Source organism: Salvelinus fontinalis, chromosome 31 (assembly GCF_029448725.1).
Source record: "Salvelinus fontinalis isolate EN_2023a chromosome 31, ASM2944872v1, whole genome shotgun sequence".
In the NCBI taxonomy this organism is placed as follows: Eukaryota; Metazoa; Chordata; class Actinopteri; order Salmoniformes; family Salmonidae; genus Salvelinus; species Salvelinus fontinalis.
In genome coordinates, this window is record NC_074695.1 from 32533493 (window position 1) to 32554039 (window position 20547).

At 45.3% G+C, this 20547-nt stretch overlaps 1 protein-coding gene across 1 annotated transcript in view; it reads right to left on the reverse strand.

Annotated features, from left to right (window-relative positions):
- Positions 1-776: 776 nt before the first annotated feature.
- LOC129830061 (collagen alpha-1(XX) chain) overlaps positions 777-20547 on the reverse strand; it is a 32574-nt gene continuing 12803 nt past the window's right edge. The window contains exons 2-41 of the mRNA XM_055892248.1: positions 19981-20097; positions 18489-18593; positions 17002-17145; positions 14411-14581; positions 13251-13460; positions 12607-12774; positions 12003-12287; positions 11682-11840; positions 11399-11568; positions 11106-11235; positions 10817-10962; positions 10565-10694; positions 8701-8840; positions 8428-8554; positions 8161-8300; positions 7914-8046; positions 7651-7796; positions 7445-7574; positions 7211-7327; positions 6919-7065; positions 6472-6528; positions 6332-6370; positions 6108-6246; positions 5887-6029; positions 5231-5340; positions 4864-5022; positions 4700-4777; positions 4442-4528; positions 4244-4297; positions 3959-4054; positions 3677-3730; positions 3462-3515; positions 3265-3318; positions 3090-3161; positions 2846-2881; positions 2689-2755; positions 2396-2584; positions 2179-2256; positions 1905-2066; positions 777-1818 (exon numbers count right to left, since the gene is read on the reverse strand). Coding sequence (XP_055748223.1) covers positions 1790-1818; positions 1905-2066; positions 2179-2256; positions 2396-2584; positions 2689-2755; positions 2846-2881; positions 3090-3161; positions 3265-3318; positions 3462-3515; positions 3677-3730; positions 3959-4054; positions 4244-4297; positions 4442-4528; positions 4700-4777; positions 4864-5022; positions 5231-5340; positions 5887-6029; positions 6108-6246; positions 6332-6370; positions 6472-6528; positions 6919-7065; positions 7211-7327; positions 7445-7574; positions 7651-7796; positions 7914-8046; positions 8161-8300; positions 8428-8554; positions 8701-8840; positions 10565-10694; positions 10817-10962; positions 11106-11235; positions 11399-11568; positions 11682-11840; positions 12003-12287; positions 12607-12774; positions 13251-13460; positions 14411-14581; positions 17002-17145; positions 18489-18593; positions 19981-20077 — 4752 coding nt within the window. The 5' untranslated portion in view covers positions 20078-20097 and the 3' untranslated portion in view covers positions 777-1789. The remainder of the gene's footprint in view (positions 1819-1904; positions 2067-2178; positions 2257-2395; positions 2585-2688; positions 2756-2845; positions 2882-3089; positions 3162-3264; positions 3319-3461; positions 3516-3676; positions 3731-3958; positions 4055-4243; positions 4298-4441; positions 4529-4699; positions 4778-4863; positions 5023-5230; positions 5341-5886; positions 6030-6107; positions 6247-6331; positions 6371-6471; positions 6529-6918; positions 7066-7210; positions 7328-7444; positions 7575-7650; positions 7797-7913; positions 8047-8160; positions 8301-8427; positions 8555-8700; positions 8841-10564; positions 10695-10816; positions 10963-11105; positions 11236-11398; positions 11569-11681; positions 11841-12002; positions 12288-12606; positions 12775-13250; positions 13461-14410; positions 14582-17001; positions 17146-18488; positions 18594-19980; positions 20098-20547) is intronic.

The window sequence follows — 20547 nt, forward strand, 5'->3', positions numbered from 1 at the left end:
CTTTGCATGACCATTGGGGTGAGGCTCGGACATGGTCAGTCTTCCCTACACCTGCCATCGCAGGTAAATCATCCCCACTCCCGTCAGGGTTCAATCTCCATCAGAGACAGCAGAGAATGGTTTGTAGGCCTACTTGACGCCATTCTTCCTCACCTTCCCTCTACACTTGGCTCTTACTGTTCCTAGCTGTCCATAACCACTTCTATCCATTCTCATGCCTCGCCTTCATCTGCTGTATTGTTTGCAGAACACGCGCGGATGGCCTTCATCCAATACCCAACTTCGGTTCCTTGGCCCAATTTACTAGTCTGGCTTTCTCTGGCCTCTCCCTGCTGGTAAAACGTGGGCTACTCTGCATCCGAGCTCTTGCATCAAATATCATTGATGAGGTATATTTTAGCAATAAGGCATGAGGGGGTGTGGTATATGGCAAATATAGCACGGCTAACGCCTGTTCAAAGATGCAACGCGGAGTACCTGAATACAGCCCTTAGCCGTGGTATATTGGCCATATACCACAAACCCCCGAGGTGCCTTATTGCTATTATAAACTGGTTCCCAGCTTATTAACAGAAGTAAAAATACATATTTTGTCACACCTGTGGTATGTCAGCCAATCAGCATTCAAGACTTGAACCATACAGTTTATAATGGATAATACATATCATGCCAATATTCAATTCAATTCACCAGTAACAGTAGCCTATAATCATTATCTCATTAAAGTCAAAAGTGGTCCACTGTTTAGGGATTAAGAAAAAAAGAGTTCAGGGAAGTTTACTTTTATAGGTCATGATTTTATTACTCTCAATTGGCTTCCTGCTGTTTAAGTATTTAGACTACCATATTTATGTAAAAGCTGGTCTCTCATGCACTCTCTCTCACACACACACACACACTTCGGAGTAGAAAAAAAGTAAAAAACATAAAATATTTTCAAGAACACATGGCAACATTACAACTGCCAATGCCCGTTTACACACATGAAGCAGGAATTGTAAACAGGGCTTTCCTGTGAGACAACATACAAAATGTAATACAGGAAATCTGTATGTTAGTGTATAATGAGAATAACAATATTCAATTTATCATATACAGTATATCTATATATCTATAAAATAATTAAGACATTCTCACAGTATATCATTTGTTTGAAACAAAATATAGTTTTTTTTACAAAATTAACTCTTTGGATTAACATTTTGAGGCAGTTTAGGTAAAAAAAAAAAAAAAAGGCTACAGATAGTAACCATATTTTAATTTATGCTAAACATGTAATATGTTACAGTGCATGAGTACAAAAACATGGACATAGTAAGGAACAGCTTTAACATTTTCAGTGCGAAGGTGGTAACATACATCAGTTAACTATAACAAATAGGCCTACTGTCTACCAAGATATCCACTACATAGCCTCCATTAAAACATAGGCCTTTACAATGTGTTAGCGAGTTTATTAACAGGTAGACCTATTCAAATACTTAAAAATGTACTTTTCATCAGTTTGTATGTAAGTGGAAACACATGATACATTTGTGTTTCATGAGAAGGAGAAGTGAAGTAGAGGCACCATGTCAACTTCCTTTTCCCCTTAATAGTGGCGCATGTGTCTCTGAGTCACTGACTAGCTCCAATGCACCAAACACGCTCCACTGTGGTGCTTCGTCAGCTCCAGTCCCAGTCTGTCCATCAGGTCTAATGACACAAGTGCTCTATGGCCACTTAAAATGAAGGAGATGACAGGAGCTGGACCACAATGTCACAAGAAAATGCAGCTTCCACTGTGTGCTCAAGGCTGGTATCCAAAATATGGGTCCTCTGAAAAACGACATGCAGTCAAAACATTAAAATAGCATGGTAATATCTTCAAGCACTGTAAATGGTCCTAGATATGGCTGTTGTACCTGCTTGTGTCTGAGCACCTCTATGACAGCCACTGCTATCACAAACACCAGGGGGACCAATCTCTCCTGTCTGCCCGACTGCTCCTGCGATGCCCGGAGGTCCCGTCTGGCCATCCTCTCCTCTAGGGCCGGGACTGCCCAGCTTGGCCTCTCCTGGGAGACCTGCACAAACACAATCACAAAAAACCCTAATCACTAAGTTGACAGCAGCAATTAAACTTTTGGGACCATTTCTTGATTTTTCTGCTCATAGAGAGACAGCTGATGAGTGTACCTGCAAATCCTTTGATTCCCTGTGGTCCCTGGACATTGGGCCCTAAGTTGCCTTTCTCCCCGGGAGCACCTCTACGTCCTGAAGGAAAGAAGGAACCACTGATGAGAGACACTTATCACTTAAGAAGTCTGACCAGAACTGAATATATACCACCACCACCACTAGTAATTATCAATATCATTAGAAGGAAGAGAAGGCAAAAAACCCAAGGCCTCACCCTGCTCTCCTGGGTATCCAGACTTCCCTGGTTCCCCACTAGATCCCAGTCTTCCCTGGTTCCCCCTCTGTCCTGGTGGGCCCTTTCCCCCTGGTATACCAGGCTCTCCTGGGGGACCCACTGGCTCCTCAATGGGCACAGGCTTACGGCTCATCTCATTCAGGAACAAATCCAGCTTCAGCACCTCGTCTGAAAAACAATCATGAGTAAGTCTACACAGATACACACACAACTATGTGCACTTCCTCAAACATCACCTTACATTAACAGAATTACAGCATTGCAGTACGTACTGTGCACCAGTTGCTCACAGGCCTGTGTGACTAGCTGGAAGATCATTGCCATGGACTGAGGCTCTCCCTAAAACACAGAGCATGTCTGTCAATCAACGGGTCAAGAGAGCACAAACATTTTCTTGCACAGAGACAAACTTGCATGATAAAAATGTACCTTCTCTCCCCTTTCACCTTTATTCCCAGGAAGACCCTGTCAATAGAAAGGGAAACTACGATCAACTAGTTGATAACCATTATCGCTACAAATACAATTTGGTTCACCTCAGACATTGGATTATCACTTCATGAGTTAACATTGAGCATACTAAAATTGTGTGATGGCGTGATTGCTGTTTTCAACAGTATATTGGATGCGACAGTCCCAGGGTATGAAGCTCCGTTTGTGCCTCAGTACTTACCGTTGGCCCCACCCCCCCTAAAGGTCCTCTCTCTCCAACAACCCCTGGGTGTCCTGGCATACCCTGGAAACCCTGAAAACACAGATGGGTGGATTAGGGGAGGATCAATAGAGAGAGAGATCACTAGAAAAGCAATGACAACTATGTCTCCGCTTGACATTCATCCCATTCTTACCCTAGGTCCAGTAATCCCTGGTCCGCCCATGTTCCCCTCAACTCCTCTGATTCCCTGAAAAACACCGGGGAGGCAAAGTTCAGGGTCAGTGCTGGCTTCAGACTGATACACATAACTAATAATACAAACACTTGTAGTCTTGAGCTCCAGACATGGATTGTGGAACGTGTTTGAATAAGGGTTGAGATTGAGCTCACCTTGGGGCCTGGGGCTCCTTCGTTCCCTTTGGGTCCAGGAGGACCTGGTAAACCCTAAAGAAACACAGGGATGAGGATGGAAGGGGGGAGGAGATTATAGGGAAGGAGAAGGAAGGAAAGTGGAGGGATCAAAGAAAAAAACATAATGCAAACTACAGCACAGTGAATCAAATGTTGGAAGACAGGTAAATCTGTTTATTGTAAATCAGTCTCACCTGCCCACCTGGCTTTCCCACCTCCCCCATCCCACCCCAAGCCCCTGGAGGTCCCTGTAGAGACGGAACGGGCAGAGAGGTCAAAAGTGTTGATATTGTTGTAATCGCATAAAAACACGGCACAGATCTGCAATATACTGACATTGCACAATTGATCACAAAAACATATTTTTCCAATTCAAAAAGGGCAAACATGATAGATGCATTTAAAAAGCAATGTAGCACTTTCTAACATGGAGAGTGATAAGGATGCTCTAAAATAATAATTTAAAATTGACCCACCACTTTGCCCTGAACTGTCAATCCCCGAGGGCCACGATTTCCCAGGGGCCCAAGAATGCCTTCTGACCCCAATTTCCCTGAAGGGCCTATCTCACCCTGAGAAAAACAGGAGTGGAGAACAGAGGTTAAAATATAGGAAAATCTGTCACCATCACATTCTGACAAACATGATGATGACAGTACATGTGAAAATAGGCTATGATGCAATACAGATGGTGTTCAGCTGTGTATGGTGAACTGTTCAGGCGCTTCTGTATAGGCTTCACAAGTGTCACGACCTCTGACCTTTTGGCCCTCCTCTCCCTTTTCACCCTTTTCTCCACGAGGACCCGGTTTGCCCTAAAAAACAGGGACAAGGATTGTTGCATAATAATCTTAGGATCAGTCATGAAATCATTGCAATTGCTAATCACTTCACAACTACATTACAGTTAACTGAATCCATTTATTCTGCTTTAATCATAATGTAACACTGTGACTCACAGGAGGACCAGTGACCCCAGGAGCTCCAGGTATGTCAGAGGTACAGGTGCAGGCATAGGCAGGGGCGGGGCAGCTCTCCTCATCCCTCTGAGATTGTCACACAGGCAGGATTACAGTCAATGAAGTTACAGTGATATTCAGGGCAGGACGCCAGAGGGCCTCCGCTTCTAATGCATTCATTAACTCCATATTCCTCTAGACGTCGGTATTTATTCATTTCCCATGACCTTTAATAGAGAGTTACTGTGTGTCACTAACCAGGCCTGGCAAATCACAGCAGGTGTCCTCTAATGCCCAGGTGGTGTTACACACAATCTCAAAGGACTGTAGCTGGAACTGGAGGAGGCAAAAAAATAAAAAGAGTCTGGTTACTACAGTATATGTTATGTGTGGGTAAAAGAAACAGTTTTGTTCCAACTAACCGGGGCAGAGCCGCTGTGTGGTCCACGGGTCTTAATCAGTTTGCCCAGTGTCTCAAAGCCGTCAGTGGGCAGAGTCCCCAGTGGCCGTGCGGGCCTCTCACCCACATGCTGGCAGTCCACAGACAGGGATACGCTCACCTGGCTGATAGACAGGTGGATCTGCCAATCACAGAACAGAAGGCTGTGTTAGAATGACTCGTGCTGTATGTCACAACCATAGACAATATATTAGAGTTCTATATCTATGGTCACATTCTCTAATCACCATCTAAAACTCAGCATTGTCTTGATGTTGAACTGCCCCTCGTCCTCGTTTTCTCTCCCCCTTTCTTCCTTCTATTTATCAAGTATTTTTTCTCTCGTTCACCTTGTGGAAGCTTCCGTAGAACAGCCTGTGGACCTGTGGCTGGTCGAAGGTGAGCTCCTGAACCTCCCCTCTGTAGTCCAGACTGAAGTACAGCAACAGTTTGCTCACAGCTGGGGGGCACAGAGAGAGAAAGAAGAGAGAAGGGAGAGATAGAAAGGGAGAGAGAGAAAGGAGAGAGAGAAAGAGAGAGAGAGAGAAAGAGAGAGAGAAAGAGAAAGAGAAAGAGAGAGAAAGAGAAGGGAGGGGAGATGAAAAACAGTTTTTTGGGGGAAATGATCCACCGTATGATGAGTAAACAATCTTCCCCGTAAAGTCAGACTGCGGCGTCCCTGCCCATCTTCAGAAAACGTCAGAAACCCTACCCCTTTGAAGAGTGTCTTAAATAACTCACGGTGCCCCCCCCCCCCCCCCCCACACACAAAAAAACACTTGTATTTTCCTACTGGCACTGACTTTGCTAATAAATACTTTTTTGAGGGAAAATGTACTGTGATCTATTGTTGTCTCACCTAGCAATCTTATCATGAATGCACTAATTGTAAGTCGCTAATGATGGCTGAAGCAAATTTAGTGAGATCCCTGAGCACAACAAACAGTAAAAACTACAAATCCCTCAAAATGGCAGTCCTCAACCCCATCCCTCTCCTCAGACTCACGGACCAGCACCATGCCCATCTTGGGCTGGAAGTCGTTGTCGGTGAGTTGCCAGAGGGCAAAGGGCTCCCTCGGGGTGTCCTGTAGTAGACGGAAAGCTATACTGATGGTGTGCTCTGGAGAAAAGCCTGCTGGGTGGATGAACCTGTGGATGGGACAATATAGAGATAAGTGACCTGTGTGTGTGTGTGTGTGTGTGTGTGTGTGTGTGTAAATGTCTCACCCTGTGCTCTGGGTCAGTTGGATGTCTCTGTACACAGTATAGGTGTGTAGAGTATTGAAGACAAAAGGCTCAGCAGCCACCCCCTCCACAGATGAGTAAGCCCTCTGGGTCAGACCAAAAGCCTCCATCATATCGAACCCTGGTGCAGAAACACACACAGACTGTCTCACACACCCATGAGTATATGACAAAAGCTCTTTACTTTACAAACATAATTTTCTTACCTTTTACAATGCTGTTTCTGATGGTCACCTCAGGGCATACTGTAACACAAGAGGGCAGTGTTTAATCACAAACAAAATTATGTTACAGCACTGTCAATATAGCTCTGTTCTGTAGAATTAACTATAATATAAAGAAGTACCTTCATTGCGAATTGGGTGCAGTCTGGGATGAATGGGGATTCTGGCTGGGGCCGATGCTGTAGGGGTCAAAATCCAAATGCTCATTACTTCTATCTAGTTCTACTTTCATGAATGTGTAATGTTAGGTTGAGAGTGTTACACGCCGCATCTATCCACTCTATGACTAAGTCAGGATAAATCAAGAGGATTGTACCCCAGTGATCTGTTTATATCTACAATCAATCCCCGAGCTGACATGGTAAACATCTGTCGTTCTGCCCCTGAGCAAGGCAGTTAACCCACTGTTCCCCGGGCGCCGAAGACCTGGATGTCGGTTATGGCAGCCCCCCCACACCTCTCTGATTCAGGGATGTTGGGATAAATGCGGAAGACACATTTCAGTTGAAGGCATTCTGTTGTACAACTGATTAGGTATCCTCCTTTCCCAATAATGATGTTATACAGACCTGTGGGGTGGAGAATGGAGACAGCAGCTCCCTCTACAGTGTCGAGGCGGGAGTGCACACTGATGCGGTACACAGTCTCTGGCTCCAGCTCAGTGAAACAGTAGCTGCTGCTTGATGCATCCACTATCTCCTGCTTTATCTGCTTGTCTGGGCTCCCAAACACAGTAGGGACAGAGAAAAACATACACCACACACAATATCCTTGTAAGAAACAGCGATGGATGGTAGCTCCAAAACCAAGATCCCTGACTAGCCGTGTCACTTCGAGATGTGCTAGAAAAGGTCTTGTTACCTTTGAAAGACTGGATGGCAATGCGGTAACCGCTGACTGCTGAAACAGGCCTCCAAGACACACAGATACTGGAGTGATCAGACCTCATCACACTGACACTGCTCACTCGCAGACTGACTGGAGAAACAGACATAGAGAGACAACTGACGGGATGTCTGCGTACACTAGAGCATGCGAGACCATGCATTCACAGGTGATAGACTATTAATGACAGTTAGTGTGTGAGTGACTCACTGGTCTTGCCCTGTGCGGAGGCGCTCCCTCCCTCTCGGTTGCGGTACTCCGCAGTGACCAGGACGCTGTAGCGTGTGTCAGGTAGCAGGGTCTGCAGCAATGTTCGTCTCTCGCTGCCTGAAACCAACACCTGCAGAGGCATTACACTGTAACAACCAACCTAACCTGTGTGTGTGTGTGTGTGTGTGTGTGTGTGTGTTACTCACAGTGCTCTCCTGTGTCTCTCCTCCCGTCAGGGCGGTGTAGGAGACATGGTATTGCAGTACATGGGCGTTGGGAGGAACCCAGCTCACCAGGAGACTGACTGCAGTCTCCTCTGAGATGGACACACTGGAAGGGCCGCCACCTGACACTAGGACACATTAACACGTGCTCTTTAAGCTGAGAACTACAACACTACATCCCAATATTACATATTGATCCGATTAACATCTCCAGGTCTGTGACAACGTGTGTATTTTGTACTCACAGGTGCTGTATCGTATAGCCACTGCCTCACTCTGTGCTCCATCGGCGTAGAGGGCAGACAGTGAAATCTGATACTCCTTATCGTCCTGCACCCCCTCCAATATGGCCCCCTCGCTGTCCCCATCCACCCTCAACTGAAAAACACACAGCAAATGTAACACTAAAATCCATGCAACACAGCGCTGTATTGGCAATGAAATATGGTGCGTCTTAATAGATAACAGACAAGCTGAGGTTCCTCCGCATACCTGTCTGAGGTCCCCTCCACTGAGTGAGATCCATTTAATCAGGTAGGAGACAACATCCTCGGCGGCTGACTCCCATCGAACTGTGATGTCACTTTCTGAGAAGTTTGTGACTCTGAGATCAGAGGGGGCTGGTACCCTCACTGACAGAGAGACACAGAGAGAGGGGCATAGGGGAGGGAGAAACCACAATCTCTGTCATATGCACAGGTCATGTATGGATGTGGAAATGTGTGTGTGTGCGAGACGTGCTACGTTTCATGATCTTACATGTGGTGACGTTGGCTGTGAGCGGTGAGGACAGGCCCTGCTCATACTGTGACTGCACCGACACCAAGTATCTAGACAGAGAGGACAGGTTCTGTAGCAGCACTGAGTTCACACCTGTCACCTCCACCTGGAGAGAAGAGAGGCGAGCGGGAAAGTGACAGACAGAGAGAAAGAGATACTAAATTAAATCACTCAATCAAGGAAACATCTTAAAATAAAACAAGTTTGTTGAGTAGTGTGTGTTTTATTCCACAGTAGTTAAATGGTGAGCACCTGTTTGACGTCACTGCCATGGTTGGTGCTGCAGGTGATTCTGTGACCGGGAACATCGACCACTCCAGGAACCCAGCTGACCCTGACCATGCTGTGGCTCACATTGGGAAACTGCATACTGACAGGGGAGGGCAACGAGTCTACAGATAGAGAGAAGAAAGGATTTTCAGTTTATTATTTAACGAGGTAGGCCAGTTGAGAACAAGTTCTCATTTACAACTGCGACCTGGCCAAGATAAAGCAAAGCAATGCGACACAAACAACAACACAGAGTTACACATAGAATAAACAAACATACAGTAAATAACACAATAGAGAAAAAGTCTATATACAGTGTGTGCAAATGTGGTAGGATAAGGAAGGTAAGACTATAAATAGGCCATAGTAGCGAAATAACTACAATTTAGCAATGAAACACTGGAGTGATAGATGAATTTGCAAGTAGAGATACTGGGATTCAAATGAGCAAAAAATAAATAAATAACAGTATGGGGATGAGGAAGTTGGATGGGTTATTTACAGATGGGCTATGTACAGGTGCAGTGCTCTCTGAGCTGCTCTGACAGCTGGTGCTTGAAGTTAGTGAGGGTATGGGTCTCCAGCTTCAGGGATTTTTGCAATTCGTTCCAGTCATTGGCAGCAGAGAACTGGAAGGGAAGGCGGCCAAAGGAGGAATTGGCTTTGGGGGTGACCAGTGAAATATACCTGCTGGAGCGCGTGCTACGGGTATGTGCTGCTATGGTGACCAGTGATCTGAGATAAGGCTGGGCTTTACCTAGCAAAGATTTATAGATCACCTGGAGCCAGTGGGTTTCGCGACGAATATGAAGCGAGAGCCAGCCAACGAGAGCATACAGGTCGCAGTGGTGGGTAGTATATGGGGCTTTGGTGACAAAACGGATGGCACTGTGACAGACTGCATCCAATTTGCTGAGTAGAGTTTGAGGTTATTTTGCAAATTACATCACCGAAGTCAAGGATCGGCAGGATAGTCAGTTTTACGAGGGTATGTTTGGCAGCATGAGTGAAGGATTCTTTGATGTGAAATAGGAAGCCGATTCTAGATTTAATTTTGGATTGGAGATGTTTGATGTGAGTCTGGAAGGAGAGTTTACAGTCTAACCAGACATCTAGGTATTTGTAGTTGTCCACATATTCTAAGTCAGAACCGTCCAGAGTAGTGATGCTGGACGGGCGGGCAGCAATCGGTTGAAGAGCATGCATTTAGTTTTACTTGCATTTAAGAGCAGTTGGAGGCCACGGAAGGAGAGTTGTATGGCATTGAAGCTCGTCTGGAGGTTAGTTAACACTGTCCAAAGAAGGGCTAGAAGTATACAGAATGGTGCAGAGTGGGATAGAAAGAGTGTGAAATGGGAAGGACGCATATCTTTCAAACTTCACGCGTATCAGTACTGTAACATTGTCTGGGTTAACAAAGAGTTAATAAAAGGTTGATTGGGGCCTCCTGAGTGGCACAGCGGTCTAAGCCACTGCATCACGGTGTTGTGGCATCACTACAGCCTGGGGTTCGATAGGGCAGCGCACAATTGGCCCAGCGTTACTTGGCTCATCGCGCTCTAGCGACTCCTTGAGGCGGGTCGGGCACCTGCAAGTTTCCGCCGACACATTGGTGCAGCTAACTTCCGGGTTAAGAAGAGCGGCTTGGCGGGTCATGTTTTGTAGGACGCTTGACTCGACCTTCGCCCCTCCCGAGCTCGTTGGGGAGTTGCAGTGATGCGACAAGATCGGAATTGGATCGCAATTGGATATCACAAAATTGGGGAGAAAAAGGGGGGGAAATGACACACACAAAAATAAAACAAATGGATTGAATGTTAATAATAGGCAGTGATAACATCCTCACATGTGGTGGCGATGGCGGTGACAGGGTCACTGGGGTCCTCGTCATACAGGGCGTACAGGGTGACAGAGTAGTCTGTCACTGGCATCAGACCACCCAGCATCACATCAGTCTGGTCTGACCCAAACTTCACCTGGGACAGGGATTTAATACACAAAATGATCCTAACAAACACGTCAACATATTACACACGTCAACATATTACACACGTCAACATATTACACACGTCACTCTGCCATCCCCCAGTAACCTCACCTCCTTGGCATCGTCGGGCTCTCCGTGGCTGAGGGAGGAGTAGAGAACCATATACTGAGTGGCCCCCGCCGTGGCACCCCAACGCACCCTCAGACTGCTGGGGGACGAGGGGGTCACCTCCAGACCCTCCGGCATGGCCAGGGGCACTGATGATCCAAGAGAGGAGCGAAAGAGAGAGAAGGAGACGGTAGAGGGAATGTATCAGAAGTTATTCCCATGGTTTTGTCTAGTTATTTGCATTATGAAGTACATGATATGTGAGGAATGTGGCAGATGGGTTTTGCCTTACATGTGGTGATGGTCCCTCTGAGGGCCAGACCAACGTTGTCATCGTAGACAGGAAAGATTGATATGTGGTAGTGGGTCTGGGAGGAGAGTCCACCCAGCAGAACACTGGAGACGGTCCCATTCACAACCACCTGAACACAGACGCCACACAGATCAAGTCACTCACAGCCAAAACCACCAAATAGCTACATGTTCACACAACTGATTTTTTTCCATGACTAAAGTTCTAGAGCTTCATAACTGCAATCACTTGTAAATGCCGACATTTATGGGAACATTCTGTCTATCTCTGACCTCCTGTGGGCTCTGTCCCTCGGCGCTGTGAAACACCACTCTGTACTGCAGGACAGGTCGGGTCGGTCCAGTCCAGCTCAGCTGCACCTCCCTGGGGCCCAGCTCAGAGAACTTCAGGTCTGTGGGGCTTGGGTAGTAGAGCACAGGGTCCTCTGTCGGCCTTTCGTTTCCTACGCAGTAAACAGAGAATGAGGAAACTCTACTTGGTATTTCCTTACAAAAATAGAGTTTTGTAGGAGTTTGTATAAACATATGGATGAATGTACTGAAATACTAAACTCACTCTTAGCAATGCTGCGCTCCTCTATCTTCCCACAGAGGATTTGCACCAGTCGGTCCACCAGTTTGCTGAGCAGAGGGAAGTCATTCACATTGTAGACGTTGATCTCCAGAGGCTCAGACGCCACTTGCCTCAGCTCTGATTCGTCTGCGTTCTTTACACCTGAAAGACACAGGGACAGTCCTTTTTTCACACGGCAATACATTCACGAACAGACACACAAATTACTGACAAACACAACCAAGCATAAATAACATGCAAAAAACAAACAAACAAAGCCACAAACTCCTGTACTTCAGGCTGCACCACCAGGGTAGATCTCACCTACAGCGATGATCTCCACGCCTGTGTTCTTCAGCCGGTTGGCTGCAGCGATGGCGTCATCCTGCGACTTCCCATCCGTCAGGAGGATCAGGAAACGAGGGGTGTCCGGCCTCGCCCCCGACTCTTGTCTCAGGTTCTCCTCCAGGACATGCAGCAGAGCCAGTCCTGTGAAGGTGTTGCCTCCCTTGTATCTGAAGTTCCTGACTGCCTCCAGCAGTTGCTCTTTGGTAGTGAAGTTGTTGAGCTGCCACTCAGTGCGAGGGTCTCCACTGTACTGAGAAAGGGCTGGGAAACGGAGGGGCAATAAACTGTTAATACCACTCCACACGACAGTTATTGGTGTCCCGTGAAGTATAAACCTAACAGAGGAGAGTTCTGTTTTAGGGCTAGTATTTACAGCTGCAGAAACAGGAGAGAGGCCAAAACAACCTGGATTTAGATGAAAGAAAATGTAAAAAACAGAATCATTAAGATCAAAAGACTTCTGCCTGGGGACGTCTTTTATATGTGGCTTATTATTATATTAATTATGAGATCACATCACACAACCTTTCATAAGAAACCCAAAACGCTAATTCAGCAGGAAGAGTCTGCTGTGTCTCACCTATCTGCACCCTGTCTGGGCCGATATGGAAAGGCGTGACTAGACCCTCCAGGAAGTCCCTGACACGTCTGAAGTTGGTGCGTCCAATGCTCCAGGAGCCGTCCACCAACATGACCACGTCAGCGGCTGCTGTCGTGTCACACTCAAAGGCCTTCCGAGTGGACACCACTGGATTAATGAAGAAACACTCTTAAATCAAGAAAACTGGCTGATCCAAACTAAGGAAAATGCATTAGTAGTAGTATTAGAAGTAGATGTGTGTGTGTTACAGAGGAATACAGGAGAGTGCGAGCACATTTCTGCTCCAGAGGCCCTATCATTATCCTGTCCTCTCTGTGCTCCCCTCCTCAGGAAACACTGTCATCAGATCTGAAATTGCCACTCACTGGAATATTTTTTCTATGATTGCAGTGCTGAGGATGACAAAGTAAAGCCCAAACTCCTCTTTTAGGACTTAACTTTATCCTTTAGCGTTAGAAGAGTGTGCATACTATGGGCTCTAAATAAGGTACTTCACTTACAACACTGAAAATTCATAGACAGGCTTTTTAAACAAAACATTTTGCCTGGTACATCTTGAAGTAACACTAATAGTGTTTTTACAAACTGTTTGCTGTAGGTGGGATGGATGGGAGTTAGTGTACCTGTGACAGGCTGAGTGGGGATTGTCTTCCTGACTTTCTCCCTGTCGGAGTTCTCATCCTCTACTGGTTTCCCCTGAGTTGTCCCCTGCTCCTCCTTATTGTCCACCTTGGAGCGATCCTTCTCTTTCTTCCTTTTCCTCTTCTCTTTGGGAGCCTTCTCTGTCACCAACTCATTATTCTGGGTAGTTGTTTCTGGAGTAGTTGGAGGTTCTACAGATACACAATTTGACAGTTGGTAGTGTTAAAGAAACAACGTCTATGACAGAAATTCCAACAGCATAATTATTTCAGGCCACCAGTTGTTATATGATGGCAAACATTCAGGAATAGGTCATAGTAATATCCAATCTCCAGTTCTTATGAGACATTGTTAAGATACAGGGAACTAGGAAAAGCCCTTTGTACCGTGCCTTAGCCCTCCACCCCATGTCCACTCCCTGTTTCCTCTCAGCCATGTTTCTCTCCAGTGCAGTCCATCTCCCATGCTGGACAGGGCAGCTTACAGTTGTGGCACTGCATCAGTGCTCTCATTACAGACCTAGTGTGACAACGCAGGTGCCTCTCCAGGCTCCTACCCCCACCCTGCCAGTTAAACACACATAATGACAGAGCCCATGGCGACACAGAGAGGAGAACACACTATCAACTATGGGGAGGATGTGAGGGGATTGTGTTTTGTATTTTCTCTAAGTGCCACTGTTGCCACACACAAACAAAGCAATTATCAGACCTGAACATATTAGATACGGTATGCATACCTTTTTCCAACAGCACTGTAGTGTGACGTATACAATTACGACAGTAAACAGGAAGTGAAATAACCCTCGGAACATAAAATCCTGTAACAGCACATCACTTGCAGAACTGATTGAGGATGACCATTATATTAACTTCAGTGCTTATTGGCCTGAGTAAGGTTCCTGGGCATTGCTCTATGGCCATCAAATTCAAATCTGGACCTAAAAAACAATTCCACTGCTTTCCCCCCATTATAATCAGAGACTGATTTAGCCCCGTCACCAGGTAGATTCAATTAATTATCAAGTATAACAGAAAAACAGTGGCACTCTCGACCTCGTAGGTTAAGATTTTAATACCCCTGCTCTACAGTGTAAAATCCTTTGACCTAAAAGCACTCCCTGGGTGAGAACACACCCTACCTGTAGTGGTGGTGGTGGTGGTTGCCGGCTCATGGTAGACCACAGTGGGTACAGCTAGCAGGGCCTCTATGGGGTCATCCAGTTCACCTGACCCAGACCCCCCTGGTAGGGCCTTCCGCCGCTGTTCACGACTGCCACTACGGACCAACTCCTCCTCTCGCAAGCCCTCAACTGGCAGGATAGAGAGGAGAGCAGAAGGACAGAAGAGAGGAAATAGAGCCATGGATAGACAAATGAAGGAGGAAAAGATGGTGGAAGAGAAATGACAGCAGTGGTTGAACAGGAAGGAGAGGAAGAGGAGAAAGAGTAGGAATTGAGAAGGAAAGGGGAAATGTGGAACAGCAGATGAGTAAATGAATCTAAAATAATTGTACATTCTAAACATACCATTTTTATGCAGAGCTTGACAAAAATAAATGCCAGCACATACACAGCACCGGGAAAAGGGCAAATGTTGCCTCAAGAAAATGGTAAGTGCGACAGAAAATGAGTATGACATTTCTATGGAAATAACAAGTGGGGCTTGGGGTTTGAGAAGAGGCCAGGAAGGAGCTCCCAGACTAGGATCATTATTGAATGATAGACAGACGTTTTCCAGTCAACACCAAAGTCTGACTTGTCCCAACGCGCTTCCGTTGACACAGTAACCCACTATCACTGAAAGGCTGGCAACAACAAGAAACATTTTGAAGGGCATTTTGTTCCTATAAAAGCTTTTTACATAAACCAGGTTTCCATCCAACCTTTTTATGTGACTAAAGTACATTGGATAAAAAAAAAATCATGGCATAGGCCTGATGGAAACAGAACATTTTTACATAAACTTTCCAAATGTAAACATAAACAAAATACACTAGACAAGGTGGGATCTTTTTGTGTCGGTGGAAACGCTTTTATACACAAATATTGATATAATAACCATCATATCGAAGTAAACTTGGGAGTCACGCGATGACATGTTGTGTGGTCCTCCCACTACGACTCCTCGGGAAAGTATGCAATTTATTAGGCTACAGATGAAATAAATATGGGCACTGGGGACGGGGGGGACATGTCCCCCCACATTGTGAAATTGCATTTTTGTCCCCACCAGTTTTATCATTGGAATGTGATACAAAACCAGGCAAAGGTGTGCGTTAGGACCATGCAGAAGCCTCCGAGCGGTCGGGTAGGCTGTTTGGAGTGTTTATCCAACTGAATAATAATTATAATTTATGTCCCCTCCACTTCTAAAAACAAAGTTGCTCCCCTGGAAATAAATGATGAACTTCACAGTGCAGCTGAAATTGCAAGGTGATGAGCTTGATGCTCCTTTACAATAAATATCTATGGACATGATAATTGAGGCTTGGTTGCAGTTTGACAAATAAAAATAATCTTGCTCTGTTATCCATAATAACAATCTCATAATGTACAGTGCTGTTGGCTAGAGTCCACATTCCAATACCAGAGTGGGCACACTTGCTATATAAACACATTTTTTTTTGTGAGAAAACAGTAGTGTTGAAAATGCGATGGAAACCCATTTAACTTGTAATTTTTTTTATTCGGTACATGGGAATTTAACAGCAAAATGCATTTTATGTGGACTACATCATCACGCACACCCTTTAAAAACTGCAACAAGTCAATTTGATTGCAACATCTCCGGAGGGAAAATTAGCATATTGTTTTTATGCAGATTCTAGAATATTTGCATGTCTCCCTCCCGCAATAATCACAACCTGTAATTGTGCAAGAATACTCTTAAAATGCGTAAATTACAGACAGTCCTTTGTGAAAGAAAGGCTGATAGGTGTGTGTGGTTACATAGAAAGTAATGATACGGAAGTGTTCGCACACATTAAAATGTCAAAAATGTCAAAGGAAAATGTACTGCAAATGTCTGAATGTGTTGGGTCTATAAAGGCTTCTTTTGTCAACCCACAGGCATGATATGTCTTATTACCTGACAGAGAATAACAGTTGCTTTGTAATGACCAGTTCACCAACCAGAGATAAAATGAATTTGGTAAAGCCCACTGAGGTCAACTGCGTTTTTTAAGGGAATTCGCAAAATTCCCTTAATGCTTTGGGAATTCCTACGGTGGTGGGCATGAGACATAGGCCTACACTAGTGGGCATGAGGGCCTATGTCGTCACTCTTGATCTTTGTATCTGTACAGCTCTCCCTTGCTGTGCCCTTCACTCTCTCCTTCTCCGTATAGTGGTCATCTTTCTCTAACATATGTTACTCTTTCCTTCTCGCTCTCATTTCCCCATACCGGTCATTCCAAACATTCACCTAACCTCCCACTCTATCGAACACTCTCTCCCTCCAGTCCCCCCTTACTGTAAACTCTCCCTCTCTGGCTCTTTATCCAACTTCCTCCTGTCCTTCACACCCTTCATTTCATAGTGTCTGCTTCCTCTTTAATACTAATCCTACTCAATATTAACCTCCACCTTTCCAAACTCCCTCCGCCATTACATTCCTCCTAACATCATTTAATCTTCCTCTTTTAAGTCATCTGCATTCCTTCTCTCCCCCCTGTTATTCCTCCTCGCCTCTCCTTCCTGTTCAACACTCCCTCTCCCCTGCCGTCTCTTACTGGTGAAGCGTCTCTTGGCGATGAGTTTCTCTAGTGTGCCGTTGAGCACTAGGACCTGGAGGGCGTATTCTTGGCCGGAGTCCAGGCCTGCCACAGTGGCCCGGCCACGCGTGGTCGTCAGCATCAGCTCCGGCTGGGGCACCTCTGGAGGACAGAGACATCAACACATCACAGACAGTCTCTCAGATTGTTACAGAAGTGAGAGAGCAACTGATAGACCGACACATACAGCTGGTGTTTCCACAACAAATGGTAGAAAGAGATAGTGAGCAGAAGGGGAAAAAAATGGACAAAAAGACGTGCAGCGTTTTCATAAAACGGCAAAAACTCGACAAGGAAGAGAGACGACTGTTATCTTGTTGTTCTATAAAAAGAATGTGTGAGTCATGACCCAGAAGGTGGTTGGATAAACCACAGCATATCTCCCTAAGCTCAGGTGAGAGCCTCCACAGCCAGGTGTGCTCACGCTGCAGCAGCCAAAACATCAAAAAGATCAATTGTTCCTTGAGGCTTTGTTAACAACATCAACTGAGCCAGATATACTATACTCCTTTTCCCCTATCTAGCCCACTGCCACTTCTCTTCATCATCATCCCCATCTCTCCAAAATCCATAATGTCTCCTTGTGCTTCTTTCATAGTGGTCCCCTCCGCTCTTGCTCTGTTCCCCCCTATCTCCTCATCTCACACTCTAGAAAGCTGCAGGGTAAGCAGACATGTCTCATGTCTGTTTCACTGTTAACAGTCTCTGAGTCTTACTATCACAGACCTGTCTGGACACAGCTATGACAGAGAAATGGAGATACAATAAAAGATAATATGACAGTGAGAAACAAATGTGGAAGGGGGGGATGGACAGAGAGCTGACACAATGAGAACATACTCTTGTGAAATAATGTTTCACACCTATTTATTATATAACATGAGAATGTAAATAAAAGAGAGTTGTATAACAAAGGAGAGAGACATCTAGCTAAACAGAGTAGCAGGGCAGCCCTTGTACCCTGTGGCTCTGTCAGATTGACCAATGAATGGTTTCCAACTAAATTAGAGTGAGGAGGTGTTTACTAGCCAGTGGCCAGTGCTTTGATCAACTCTGGCTCTAGTTAAATAAAGGTAAAAAAAAAAAGTGGTCTTGGTTAAATATGTAATCCGTAGTATCGTAGGGAAAACAGCACCACTGTCCGCCCCCATGGCCATTGTTGTTGATTTTGTTTTGTTGTCAAACCAGAGGTGGGGTGCATCGCTAATCAGTGTAAAAAATAAAAAATATGCTGTACATATGCTGCTGTTCTAACTCGCGTGCAATGACTTCAGAGGGAAAAAAACACTGTTAGTTGTTTGCAGTAACATCTTTGTTGTTTTAATATCGCAAACAGACGTGACAGTTTCACCATTAGGGTTTCCAGCTTCGAGTCATCGTGACCCAACATTGTCAACTCTTAGTTAGAATCAACCTCACAGTACACACCAGTACTGCTGTCTCACCTGAGATGGGCTTCACGCGGACCTTGTATCCCTGGACCGGCCCTTCAGCCTCTTTCCACTTCATCTGCAGCCGATCCTGAGACAGCACTGTCAGCTTAAGACGCCCTGCAGTGTAGCCAACACACATTGCGCACCCACGTTAGGAATAGGTCCACATCTAACATCAAATCAATCAGCCAAATCAACAATCAGACTGCAGTTCAGAAGTATACCCGCCAGAGCACAGAACAAAAACCAAACAATCAACTTGTGATTGGAACAACTGATTTTTGTCTCACACAGACAAAAGCATAATCAACACGAGGCACTTGAAATATGAACATCTATGCAGTGATTACTTGTTGTGAGAGACCAACTGAGCTGTGCTGTGGAAGTGATTCTGGGTACGAGTATGGCGGTGAACTTGGCAATGGGTGGTGGTGGTGAGAGGGTTGCAGGGGTGGTGGGCTGTTCTAAGATCAAAGAACCCCCCCCCCAAATGAATTTATTAGTAGGTTCTAAACCTTTTTCAGACATCCAATTTTGGAACAGGAGCCTCCCATCCCTCTTCCTCCTTCACTAATCAAATCAGTCTCTTGTTTTCAGGTCATCTACATAATTTCCAACGGGGGATTCCCAACAATCCTCTTCTTTCATGTGTCACTCTCTGTCCTCCTCTCTCCTCTCCAGCTGCCCCTGTCTGCTCAAAGCAGGCCTTGTGTTCTCCACTGGGATAGCAAGAGGGACAGGAAATCCGTTTAGGGCCTGAGGTGGAAGGTCAGTTTGAAGGCACCTTATACACAACGTCATGGGGAAAACCGAAGACATTGTAGAGGAGTGCAGATATGAATCATAGCACTTACTGTTGATGCCTGACTTTAGGCACAGTCTTCATTCAGGGAGGTGGGGGCTGGGACAGGGGTAAGGGGCAAGGGTCTCTGTTCACATGGAAATTCTTTAGTAGTGTCCCACTGTCTCTGCATCTAGTTCTGGCAGAGGATCAGAGGGGAACTGGAGACTGGGGTCAATGCCCCGCACTCCCATGAATAACAACAACAGCCCAGAGATCAGTCATCACTGTACTGGGAGCTCTGAGGGAGCAATGTTGCATACTGATAATGAAACATAAAAAAAGGTACACTGAAAAATCTGGCAAAATTAATTGTTTTGTTTAAACCTATGACTAATATCTGCCAATAATATTACCCGGTCATTATTATATTATATGATTATCGGACACAAACGGCTTAGTGTGTGTGTGTGTGTGTGTGTGTGTGTGTGTGTGTGTGTGTGTGTGCAACAAAAAGGAGTGAATGAGTTCACATTAGTGTCCTGGGAGTTTGTGTAATTGCTAACATGAGTCTGCATGTCAGACAGACAGATTTCACAATGCCAGGGGATTTGTATGCTTCTACAGCTAGAGCAAAATATCCATTGAATACTATGGTCACATGGTACAAACATGATCTGATACATAGTAGTGAGGATGTGTTAGTAATGAAGTACATGGTACCTTGGCTATGGACTCCAGAGTTCATTAGCACCAGGAGAGTGACCAGGTAAGGCACCATCAGCGCTGGGCAGCCAGGTCGGAGACAGTGAAGAGGCATGATGACTAGAACATAGAAACCTGAAATAGGAAGGCAAACAATGGTTATAGTTAATAGCTAATAGTAGAGTTAATAACGATTTGATTATGGTCAATATTGGTGAGTACTGTGCGTAGGTCAAAACCTGTGGGAGCACAAATGAGAGTTTGTCAAAAGCCATTTTGTCAAACTTTAATCTCGAAGAAACCCACTTAAGCAGATGGATAAGGCAGGTAGTGTGACTAGGACAGGCACAATTACCGTATAACCAACAGTTATGGATGTAGACGGTCATTAAAATATAATAAGTCATAACTGAACAAACAGCTGACTGAAGATGGGTCGTCACGAGTTACGTCATAAATCCTGCTTATTTCTTAAAATCAGATTTGAAACCGAACCACACTGCTAACCTTAAATTAAGGTTAGCAAATTAACATTTTAGTTTTCATGATTTTTTAGCCAATTTTGATTTTGTGGCTGCACCATCT